At 37.9% G+C, this 12,332-nt stretch overlaps 1 protein-coding gene across 1 annotated transcript in view; it reads right to left on the bottom strand.

The window, feature by feature from the left end:
• Window positions 1–4,756: 4,756 nt before the first annotated feature.
• The window catches only part of COL21A1 (collagen type XXI alpha 1 chain), a 76,217-nt gene continuing 68,641 nt past the window's right edge, over window positions 4,757–12,332 (bottom strand). Inside the window, exons 25-29 of the mRNA XM_085324864.1 lie at window positions 9,280–9,426; window positions 9,128–9,182; window positions 8,617–8,817; window positions 6,935–7,012; window positions 4,757–6,161 (exon numbers count right to left, since the gene is read on the bottom strand). Coding sequence (XP_085180990.1) covers window positions 5,974–6,161; window positions 6,935–7,012; window positions 8,617–8,817; window positions 9,128–9,182; window positions 9,280–9,426 — 669 coding nt within the window. The 3' untranslated portion in view covers window positions 4,757–5,973. The remainder of the gene's footprint in view (window positions 6,162–6,934; window positions 7,013–8,616; window positions 8,818–9,127; window positions 9,183–9,279; window positions 9,427–12,332) is intronic.

The raw sequence follows: 12,332 nt of genomic DNA, 5'->3' as shown, positions 1-12,332 counted from the left end.
AAGCTGAAAACAGCAGATGGAACACTCTCTGGAATTTATGAGTTTCTAACACAAGAGAGATGCTTTTTACAGGCAATATGGACATATGATGCCATAACAGTCACATGGATAAATGTTCTGATGAATTCACACCTTCGTTTTCCTTAAGTGGAAGAATACTATGTACTTTTATCAGTGACAAGAGGAAACAGTGTCCAAAGTGTCAGAAAACTACCATAGAACACTTACATATTTCTATAAGCTTGTGGCAGATGACCAAGGAACCTCTGACCCACTAATAAACCTTCTGGAGAGCTAGTTGAGTGGCCGGACACTRCTTCTGGAAAAACAGCTTTTAACGCTTGCATCTTTTGCCAAGAAAGGAAAGAATAGTGCAAAATAATATAATATAGTTGAATATTGCCAAAATATTTCTTTGTTACTAAAAGCATTTTATGCAAACACAGTAAACACTGGGAGGGGGAAAATACATCTAAAGAAAAACTCAGGTGCCACATAGCAATGATTTGCCTACAATAAAAAATGGATTTGGATTCTCCAGTATGTATAGAACTGATAGACAATACTTCCTCATGGAGGATGCCAGGTAACTATTAACAGAAGAAAACAACCATAAATATATTTTTTTTCTAATAACTCATTTTTTAAACATTTCAACCTGATCCCACAAGCCAATGGATCCTAAGATGACTTGCTGTTTCCACTGAATATGCATTCCTAAGATGTGCTTTGGCTCTATTGTTTTCCACCTACAGGAAAATATTATCACCTCTTTTCACAGGGACTTGACTGAGCCTCTGTGAACTAGAAAAGACAGATCCAACACAGCACCAAGCCAGTCAGATGCACCAATAGGAAATTTCTTTTTATTAAACCTTGAGGTTTTTTGAGAAACGAGATGATKCCCAGCTCCTCCTCTAGGAGACTAAGCAAGCTTGAATTATATTGGCTACACCTGAAGCTGAAGATGATAACTGGGCTCTGCAACGGTAGTAGGGCTGTGATAGTTCAGTTGTTACAGAAGACTTGACTTTTTTTTTCTAATTGGAAGACCACAATGTCTTTCAGCTAAGCAAATGAGAACTGAGAGCCATACACACACACACACACACACACACACACATAGATACATATCTATGATATATATATGTATACATATATATTTATGAGGTGTGCATATATGGGTATACATATATGTATATCTTGTGTTTATGTGTGTGCATGTGTGTAAATATATATACACACACCAAATAAATCCTGCACCTGTGGACGCCATCTGTGACACCTGGTCTTTTACTAAATAATATATATATGTGTGTGTGTGTGTATAAATATATATATATATATACACATATATATAAAAAAACACATYATTCCATATTTACTTACTCCAAACTTCCCTAAGAAGCTCATGGCTTTCTGAGGTACAGACTAAATGGCTGAGCTCTATGCACCGCTAAACTTACACTAAGAAATTAAATTCCAATGCTAATACTTTGCAATTCTGCATATTTATGTCCAAGTACATGCCTCAGTATCTAAGACGTGGTAGCAATTAAACACTGTAGTGAAGCAGATAAATTTTAAATCCATTTTACAAACACAGAGGTATGAAGWGTTGAAGCCCTTTTCAAAACTTACTATAGTGAATTGTAGTTCTACTGACACCAACAGGCRTTAGACCTACAATGGATTTTTTAACTCAAGGTCACCCAACAAGTTGCTACTAATAAAAGTCCAGAAATTCTTTTAGCATCTTTTCCTCTGCTTARAAGCTCTAGTTTTAAAGACTGTCAGGAGAGTAAGTAAATGTCAGTTAACAGAGTTTCTCATAACTGCTTCCAGAGAATATCTGGCACTTAGATAGTGACATGATTTACAGTGGTATTTTTTATTCATGGCTTCTGACTGCAGATCAGCTCTATAGAACCTCATACAGTTTTTATGAACAGTAAACAAGAATATCTCTCATGTGGATCACTCATCTAATAATGCTCAAGTTTATAGCATTTGTTTAACCTTTTACTTTAGAAGTAGTTGAAGATCTAGGAAATAKTCATAATCTCAGCTAAAAGATCCAATCAAGATACGATTTTGAACATACCTACATTTTACTCTATCATCTTAGTATTTCAAACAAAGTCAGAAAGAGAAAGGGTGTGAATTCAGCCAAATTCTGGCTTGATAAAATATTATATGGAACAATAGCCTAAATCATAGGTTTCTAGGCTATCGTGTATGCATCTCAATGGGATGCAAGACATTTACTAATCGCTTCTGGCTATTTCATTGTATAGGGCTAGGTTTTCAAGGCATTTGTCTTCATTAAATGAGCCCACATTGTTACATGCTTTCCAAAAAGCACTGAACAGGTTATTTAGCACTTCTTTTGGAAAATTCCAGCTTATCAAAAACAAACATTTTTTGAAGAAACGTGACAGGTTCAACAAACTCAAATTCAGAGCATACCAGGTCAAAGATATAGAAAGACAATGTACCGAAGCTCAAAGCATCCGAACAGCTCAACAGCTAAGGCAATCAAACAGATGGAGATTCGTATCTACTCCTGTTGCAGATAAAGGGTTTGAAAGTGACTTTTCTACACTCAGTGAAGCCTCTTAAGTTTACAAAGTCTGTCTTTCTGAGTACCTTACTGTACAAAGTCAAATAGCTCCAACATGAGATATTGTTTTAAAGCTGCACCTAAGATTTATGCAGTGCTGTTCAGAAATCTGCTGGGTCTGAATGGGCTGTCCTAGCTACCAGAAGGAGCACAGGTGAAGTAAAAGTCTCTCTTTTTACTGATACAGACAAAAAATAAAAGATTCAGTTTTCCAATTAAGGGAACAATAAAATGAATAAGAAAGTAAGGTAAATGGGAATATTCAAAGACATATCAATTGGGATAGGTAAAAAAGGTAGCAGATTGCTTCCAGAATTGGTCTTTGGATTGACACTATAATTTTCCTTAGTGACCTTGACACAAAAATGTAGGAGCACGCTAATGAAGGCTGGATCATGAGAAAGGAGGATCAGAACACATGAACAATTAGTTTAAAGTCAGAGCAGCAAAAAAGCTAAATGCAGTGGCACAAGGTGCAAGCTCATGCACTTAAGTACTAATAAGCTTATCTACTTTGAGTAGAGGTCCCTTCCAACCTGAATTACCCTTAGCTTAGGAGTTCATCAGCTAGAAAAAGAAGAGAAAATAGAACTGGGTAAAACTAGTTAATCACAGAATATCTACATGGCTTTTGTATAACTTGTCCCCAAAATTAAGAAAATGTGAAGCAGAACAGAGCTAGATGTTTCGAGTATGTATCATCTGTGCCACTGAGGTACACGTAAGCCCTTACCTAGAATTATGGTTACATTTCTAGAATGACTCCTTCGCAAAAGACGTGAAGTGCGGAGCTGCTGAGGGGGAAAAGGGTGGGCAGCCTTTCAGGCAGGTGCAGTTCTGCTTGCCAAGAGGAAGCGGAGTTTTGCTAGCAGAGGCCAGCAAAAGGCCGACAGGGAACATAGCAACTTTCTGAAAGATGCCAAAAGAAAAGTTACTCAYGCCAAATGCAACACTAGTAGGAGATTAAAGGTATATAAAGCGGCTATTAATAGAGGTGGATTGGAAATTAGAGGAAGAGCCTCAATCAGAGTATGAGTTTTGAAGCAACCCTCCAATAGGACTAATGGGGTGACTGCAATGCCACTACTTTTACAGAACAAAATCACAACCTAAGCTACCAGGAAATCAGATTGGCTAGGTGAATCGAGGCAGGCAAATGCACTTTGTTAAAATTTTGATTCCTCTTGATGAAACTGAAATGTTTGGATATAGAAGGAAAATGTTTCTCCCACACAAATGCATAAAAATGAAATACTCTGAACCATTTTTTTTCTCCAGTTTTCTGATGTGGAATAATGTGTATGTGTTGCTTTAAATCACAATGAAAGTAAGTACTGGGATTTTCTCCAAGGCAGGAATTGTGGCTTTCTGCTGYTGGTGTTCAGTGCAGTCAGGTGTCCTTCTGCCTTGCATTTTTGTTTCTGTTTTCCCTCAGAACATCTCCCAAAAGATGTGACCCACCAGTCACAATGCCATACATTTTCTTGGAAAATGTGCCTTAAACACTGACTTAAACTAGCATACCATGTGGAGAGGGTGTGGAAATGTGCTGGGGTCCGACTCCTCACTGACACGCACTCAGAAAATAAATACAGAGACTGGACAGACTGCATACAGTGTTTCTAGATTCCAATTTCCACAAATTCAACCAATACTTGTTCACGCAAGCAAAGTCCTGCCAGCGTAGCAGGCGCAGAGTAACTCCGAATAAACTGAATGACTTACTTGGGAGAGAAAATTTCATGCATAACTTTGTTTCTCAGGTTTTCACTTCATACATTCAGACAAYGGGTATCTTCCAAGGATCTTCTCGCAGGTTTCTAAACTAGCTTTAGGGACAGTCATGTTTGCACTCTGCCGGGCTTCCCACTATGGTAGATGCTCAATTTGGCAAAGGACAGTGCTCGCAGGGACCCGTCCTGGTGGGATGTGGCAGGCGGGGGCCACTGGGCCRGCCCCAGAGCCAGTGTCGCTCAGGCACCACTTTGCTATGGCTTTCCTTGGGGAAGGACACCAAACAAAAAATACAGCGGCAAGGTGGAAACACCCCTCAGGTGGAAACGCCTCTCCTGGAGGCACTCTCTTCTATACGCAACACGGGCAACTTGCTATTGCTCATCTTGGTACCACCAGTTCCGTACAAAATTTTATTTTGCCTTGAATGTCAAGCATATTACCCATCTCTGATAGTATGACAACAGAAAAACACCACATTAGAAAAAGCCACTTATAAAGCTTTGGTTAAGTTCAATACAGGATTCTGCATTAATTTAAGAAAAGGATTTCAGATCTTAATGGGAACTCTGTCTTTGCTCTTTATGTAAAAGCAAACAATACACCTAATTTGCAAAGCATACAATRAAAATTACACATAGCTCTCTTAAAATGAACAAGGAAACAGCATAACAAACTTTACAGCTAGTTAGCCAGCAGTTAGACCTTTCTTCTTGTAAACCTGCTTTTTCTATGAGACAACTGCAGTCCTTGGGGAGAAACAGTAAAGGATATATAACTTAATCCATAATTAMGCAGAACTGTTTCATGTTGGTTGTACAAACATATTTTTATTTTTGTAAAATTATAGCTCCAATTCAAGTTAAAAAAAATGCAATTTTCGCATAGGCCAGATCACTCACATGGGACTCTTTTGTAGTTGAAAATATTGTCTTTCAGTAAAATTCAGGCCCTGCTTGAATCAGTAGGAGTTCTACCCTTGCATTTCACCTTGATTTTAAACTAGGATTTGCATGGCAAGGTAGGTGATATTACTTCTCTAACAAGTCCCAATACCTCTTTTTCTTAATTTATAAAAATCTGATACATGCTTTCGCTAATGGAACACCTTGAGCTAAGACATGTGAAACGTACACAAGCCAATGAGAGCCACACACATATGAAGTAAAAGCCAGCCACATTCTTTCAAATCAAATACTGTGTAGGTAGGCTGCATGTGTAAAATTTCACAGTAATTTACCAATAACTAATAATACCAATAATTAATGCCTAATCCTGCTCCCATTGGAGTCACCAGAAGTTTTGTAAAGGACTTCAGTGGTAGCAGGAGTATGACAGGGMACTTAAATAGTAAATACCAAATATTAAAGTTAATTTTATTCTTTTTAAAACTGATCTCTCTTTAAAAACACTTGAGATTCCATCAACACAAACTACAAAAAATTACTGGAATTTCTTTTAAAAAGGAATGTATAACCTTTGGGATTCTTATTAATTTATAATATCAGAGGTACTTTTGTTCTTGTTTATGGGATTATTGCTGGTCACCTTCCTGAGACTTTACGGACCATAAAAGACAAGCACCATACCTATACTCTAATGTATCATATCACAAATTAATAATTTGGTCCCTTTCTAAATGGATCTCTTCCCACAATGACACTAAAACACAGTGATGGATCACAGATTCCAGGTGGTCCGACTGGCCCGGGCATCCCAGGACTGCCACGATCTCCATCTTTACCCGGCTGCCCACGTTCTCCAGGACGTCCTTCCTTGCTCATACCTGGGGGACCTTCAGGACCTTAACAACACACATGCAATAAACAAATACSTTATGGAAGATATATTAAAATGAAAACAAGGGCAAATACAGACCCACAAACCCCCTCCTCTTTGGTGAGGAGCAGTATCCAGACAAGGAAAACTTCATTCCATGAAAAAGATACTTTTTCTCACAAAGAGTTTATATGTTTATATTACTAAYGTGTTATCTGATCAAGATTTTAAATAAAAAAAGGTGGAGCAGACTTTAAATCTAAGTAAAACTATCTTTTAAAAGGTAGTATAAAATTCTGCTTTCACACACTGTTTAGACTTTGTCATTTAATCTGAAACCCCAGGGCATGAATCACAGTCCTCTGATTTCCACTCATTCTTCAGCTTTGGGTCAGGCCCTGACATCTCTTCCAGACACTCAGCTTTGTATTCTACAAGAACACACTCCTGTTAGGAGGAGGACTTGCCYTCACTGAGCAATGGTTACAAGTCTCATGAGTACATCAACTCAGTTTTCTAATTAAACAGGAACTGCTTTGTCAAAGCGTACTTGACCCGGCATACCAAGAGGTAGGAACCTCTGGTGCCAATCTCTAGAAGACCTACCTTACATTAAATAATATTCTGCAGCAATTTAAAAGACATACAAGGGACAGGCATTAAGCATTAAAATGTACAGGGTAATTAAGATGTGTAAAAACTATTTCAGTCCTTCCAAATGATATTAACAATTTTTATAAAATACATTTTTTTAATTATTCACATGCATTGAATCTGAACAGCTGAACCAATCCTCACCTGGAGGACCAGGGGGACCTTGGACTCCAGGAACCCCAATTCCTTGACTGCCTTTCGCTCCATTTTTTCCTGGCAGGCCTGTGGATTAGCAAAAACACATGCATATATTTCCACACTAACAATATTTTTGTCTGAGAAATTCAGCAGTCAGCATTTGAGAACAGTTATTGAATAAAAAATGTAATAGTTCAAAAGCAAATCAAGGGATATAAAATAAACTTTTCCTTGTAATTTGTAGAGTATAACAAGCTCCTTAACTACCCTCAGTTCTACTAAATTAAGAGTCAGTTAATATAGCACCTATAAAGGAGACAGACACTAGATAGCAAGGAAATAGATGACGGGGAATTAAGAACATTTTTTGTTGAGTGGCATTTCACTGGTAAAAATTTTAAGAAGTGCAGCTTTGTAAAGATTTTAAGAAGCATGAAGGAAGGGTAAGACACCACAGCCCCAATGAAATGTTGACTACAGAGACAATTCTCCCAAATTGGAGCTGGATTATCTCCACCAAAGAAGAAATGCCAAGGGAAGCAAAAATCTATGCTCTTTCACACTAGTGCAACCCAATGAATTCAGCTTCTTTAAAAAAGCAGACATCCATGTTTCCATCTCTTATGGAGTAGCCAGAAAGATTAATCAGTATCAGTTCCAGAAAAAAGCTGCGCATTCTCCTCTAGGGGATGAAATTAAGCAAGCACTACAGATAAATCATCATCCTGCCCAGAATGAATTTGACATTCTGGGGCACAGTTAGCAAGCCACAAAGTGAATATTTACTAACCCTCTGCCTGTCTACCTGTGGTACGTTGCTAGCTAGCGATATTTCATATAGACTTCCCAATTATTTTGATGCTATAGGAAATACAGTGGCTGCTGGGGTCACAGTTACCAAATTATGGACTTTACTTGTTGTCTTTGTACAATTCAGACTGCATATGCATACTTAACTTTAAGTTGCAAAGAAACCCATAGGAATAAGTGGGAATGCTCATACGGCTGAGTTACCTAAAAATACTGGTATTACTTTGGTCATTGCTAGTATTATTAAAAAGAAAAMCAGTAAGTTTAAGAAAAGCATAAAGAAAGGTGCATAAAGAAAAGGCCTTGTTAAATAAAAAGGGAAAAAAAAGAGAAAACCAGGAAATTAGGCTAGCATTTGCTAGAAGTTAAGTTAATTTATGGGAGAGTACAGATAAATATCAGAGGAGTATAAAGGTGTCACATGCTATAGTATCAGTCTATAGGGTAGCAGGCAGTAAATGTCTGGTGAACAATACTAGTCATTTTAAAGTCCTTTAAAATAGGAGAAACAAGTAAGTTCAGGGGGGAAAASACTAGAAAACATGGAAATGCATTTAAATTCATGCCTAAACCTACTCGATTAAAAAAATTTAAATGTTGTCAAAAGCAGCTATGTAAGACTACAGAGAAAACAGGCAACTCTGTAAGATGACCACAAAGTTTAACTACAGGAGAACTCCACGCGAGCCAGCTTGCTGCAYGGTTGTGTTTTCTCCCCTCCTGGCGCGCGTTCCTCGTAGGCAGTGACACGTTTACCCCGCTCCGTGCCCTCCGGCACCCGCGGGGTCCATTCCCAGCCGTCCCCTCACCCCACCCCGCTCTCCCCCCCGCGCAAAGCCAGAAGCGAGAAACGGCACCGCGACCCGAGCGTGCRGTACCTCTCGTCCCACGAGCGCCGGGGCGACCCGGAACCCCCGTCAGACCCGGAACGCCGTCGTTTCCCGGCAAACCRGGAAACCCTCGGGGGCCTTCGGGGCCTCTCGGACCCGGCGGCCCCGGAAGCCCCGGGGAAGCGCTTTGGGACTGGCAGTGATTGCAGTTCTGCAGCCTCCCGCTCTGCAGGATGGCGGGCAACTGGGCTGGGAGAATCCAAACARAAAGTGCTTAGAGCCTTGTGACACCGAACACTACCGCTGTGCACACGAAAATACAGAAATACCCCCCAACCACGGCAACAAAACCAGCTTCCTGCATAYGGAGAAGATAACGCCCTTAGGAAACAAAATGCCTATGGAAGCTGTAGTACAGAAATACAGCTTTACAGACATTTGCACAACAGTGATAAATCAGCACTACTGATCCTGCTTTCCAGAAAGCATCTTGATAATTATCAGGAAGCCTCTTTAGTATTTAAATTAGAAAGACCCATAAAGAATCTCTGGAACTCACTTCTTAGTACATCTGAACACACCTGCCGAATAAACTCTTCCGAAAACTCTCGTGCCTGAATTGAACAGAGAAGTGTTACAAAGTCAGAAAGCATGCATTTGTTTGGGGGCTTTTAGGTGCCCAAAATGACAGTTCTGAGGTTCAATACACACAGGTTTTCCATCTGATCCAGGTGGTCCCGGGGGTCCTCTGTCTCCTGGCTGACCTCTGAGACCTGGAGGTCCAACCAAGCCCTGGATACCAGATTCTCCTTTTTGTCCATTGATGCCTCGAATACCTGGATCTCCCTTCTCACCTTTCTGAAATCAAAAACAACAAAAAGTYAACCACATCTTTCACAGGTCATTTGGAAGCCATATAGCACCAAGCAAATCCATTCTGAGAAAAATCTCCATTGATAATCTTCATAAAATGAATATGATCAAGTTGTCATTGCAAATTCACTTGACACTGATTAGTAGATGTATTTCACTAACATGTATTGCAGCCTTCAGATTCCTTAGCAATTATTTCAGATACAAATATTGGCCAAATATATCTAGAAATAAATGACTACTATGGATATTTCTTTTAATCTTTAAATATCTAAACTTCTATTTTAAATAGACCTATTTTGCTTATTAATTAATACAGAACAAAAAGGCCTTCCTTAATATATGTAAGAAAAGGGTTTTATTCACTTTTTCATGAAAAATTAGCTAAGTCATTACAGTATATTAAAACTCTTCTTAGAAGGCTGGAAATAGTACAAGTCAAATTCTGGCTCCATTGACATTCTTGGTAAATTTCCCATTTACTATAATAGACAAGAAACAAACAATCAACAGACAAAAGWAAAATTCATTTGACTACAATTAGTCTTTTTTTTTCTTCTGACTTCAGTTACTCTCCGTATATTCGGTAACAACTGTAGTCCATTTGATTTGCTGGAAAAAAGTTAAAAGTAATGCTGGAAAACATTCTGATTTATCTTTATTAAAGCAATGACTCCTCAGTGTATGGAATTACCTACTGTAATAGCGTGAAACTCTTTCCCTAACTTGGAGCCAACAAAAATTTCAGTACAATGCAATTTGGTACATGCCCAAGGTTAAAGTTAGTATACTATCTTTACTCCTCGATAAGCTTTTTTCCTTGCATTTCTGCATAGCTTGTGCAGAGTGTTATCAGCAGCTTTAGTAGCTTTCATCCTTTCAACTATTTTAGATGCAACTATGGAAACAAGGCAACAGGATCACTGTACATGGCAGAGAAAACTTACTGGAGCAAATAATGCAAGTTTAAGAAGCACTTAGGCATATATTCTTCATAGAAATTTGGATTTAAAATCATGTAATTTATATTTCATTGTACCATTCTATCTAGTACTATCAAAATTCTTGACATCAGAAAAATATATGGTTCATTCAAAGCTTTCTGGAGGCTCCGAATTATTAGCAATGCCCAGAGTTCTCCTAACGAATTATTACAAAGTGGCTACCTTCAGGTCCAGTATCTGCTTACTCAATTTTATGTAGAAACTTTCAGATGGTGTTTATCTCGAAACTGTGACATTGCAACTGATATTACACCAGGAAAAAAAAAAAAAAAAAAAAAAACACTTTTAACATCGCAGTTGGCCCTACAGAGGGACCACAGTTTGGCCAGGTTACCTCTTCGACTAAGTCATTTAGTTTGGCTGTAAATGAAATTTCAAGCCAGTGGGGCAGTGCAACCCTACTCTGAAAAGCTAGCAAAGGAAAACATACTGAAGTGACTGCTTTTCTATGCTTTTTAAAAATTAATGTTACAAGTTTTTCTTTTTCTTTTTACTTCCATTACCTTACAGGACCCACAGAGCAAAACTATATATGTACAAAAGATGCAACTAAAAAAAAGGCAGCCACTTTTTCTTCTTAAAAAAAATCCACAGAAATGAAAAAAAATGTGACAGATGTCAGTCAAATGATGAAGAATGCTGCTGGAAAGATGCTCCATMACTGACATCATAAGATGCCATGCACAAACTGAATGGCAGTCCGCACACTCTTTCCCTTGTAGACGTTTTGCACTAATTCAGAACTGACTATTTGCAATGTTGTAACCATATTTTATTCTCTTGGTATTGTCAGCTTAATCACAGTAGTCATGGGGACTTGGTTTTCTTACTTACACAGGATAAATCTGTAATTGTTCATTTCTAAGTTTACATATACACATCTGACTGGCAAGATGATTGATTTGGAAGTAGATGTTAAAAAGGCTAGAAAGAGCCAGGGCAATATTGGGAAAATGGCATCTATTGTAGAAAAAWATTACAGGCAAGAAGCCAGTATATTAAAAAAAAAAAAAAATCAGGACAAAACAGTGAAATCATCAGTACAACTGCCTGCAAACTTGCCAAAAAGCAAATGAAACGGCTGAAGGAACATTTTCTGCAGAATATGTTGCCACGTTCTGTGTGTGGCCTTGTTTGTCGACCCTCTCTATTGGTAAAGAAAATCAAAAAAAACAGAAAAGACTTCAGTTAACTGCTGAGAGTTACCTACTGAGGAAACTTTTAATTAAGGAGTTTGAGCATAACAAATGACACATATTTTATAAAAATTAGAAAATAAACTTATTTTATCGATCTTAAAAGTAAACACAGGACGTCTTAGCATTTAGTAAGAATATCATTAAAAGGATTTTTCAGAAGAAATAAATTATTATGATGATTTAAATTTAGAGGGATTAGTTTGATGATGTAAAAGTAATACTTAAGCAATTTTGGCTGTCATCTGTAAGTATTCAATAGAAGCCTAGAGGCATATAGGACAATTCACAAAGTTAAATGCACAAAAATATTTAATTGTTTATCTGAACTGAGCTTCCAAAGAATATGCCCAGTTACTGACATGCAACAATACATTAAGAAAAACAGAAAATAACTGAACATAGACATCTCTAAATAAAGTTGAAGCAGAATGATACTAACGGGACAGCGTGCATCCTGATTTCACTTGTATTGGAATGAATAAAAGATAACTAACTAAGTTAATCATTTAAATTTCAGTATTTTAAACAACATGCAGCATGAAGATCAAAAGGTTTGACCGTAAATATATAAAATATAAAGCAGCGCCTCGCAGAACTCTCCCAGAGATCCACAAATGTAGGTTCTGACAGACTGATAAGGACTGTGCTCCTCCAAATGTGCTTCCCTTTATACTTAACCCTTCAATTT

This window comes from Rhea americana, unplaced genomic scaffold (assembly GCF_003343005.1).
Source record: "Rhea americana isolate MKP2758 unplaced genomic scaffold, rheAme1 scaffold_94, whole genome shotgun sequence".
NCBI classification, from domain to species: Eukaryota; Metazoa; Chordata; class Aves; order Rheiformes; family Rheidae; genus Rhea; species Rhea americana.
The sequence above is the reverse complement of the archived record's forward strand: the minus strand, read 5'-3'. Positions and strand labels throughout refer to the sequence as shown.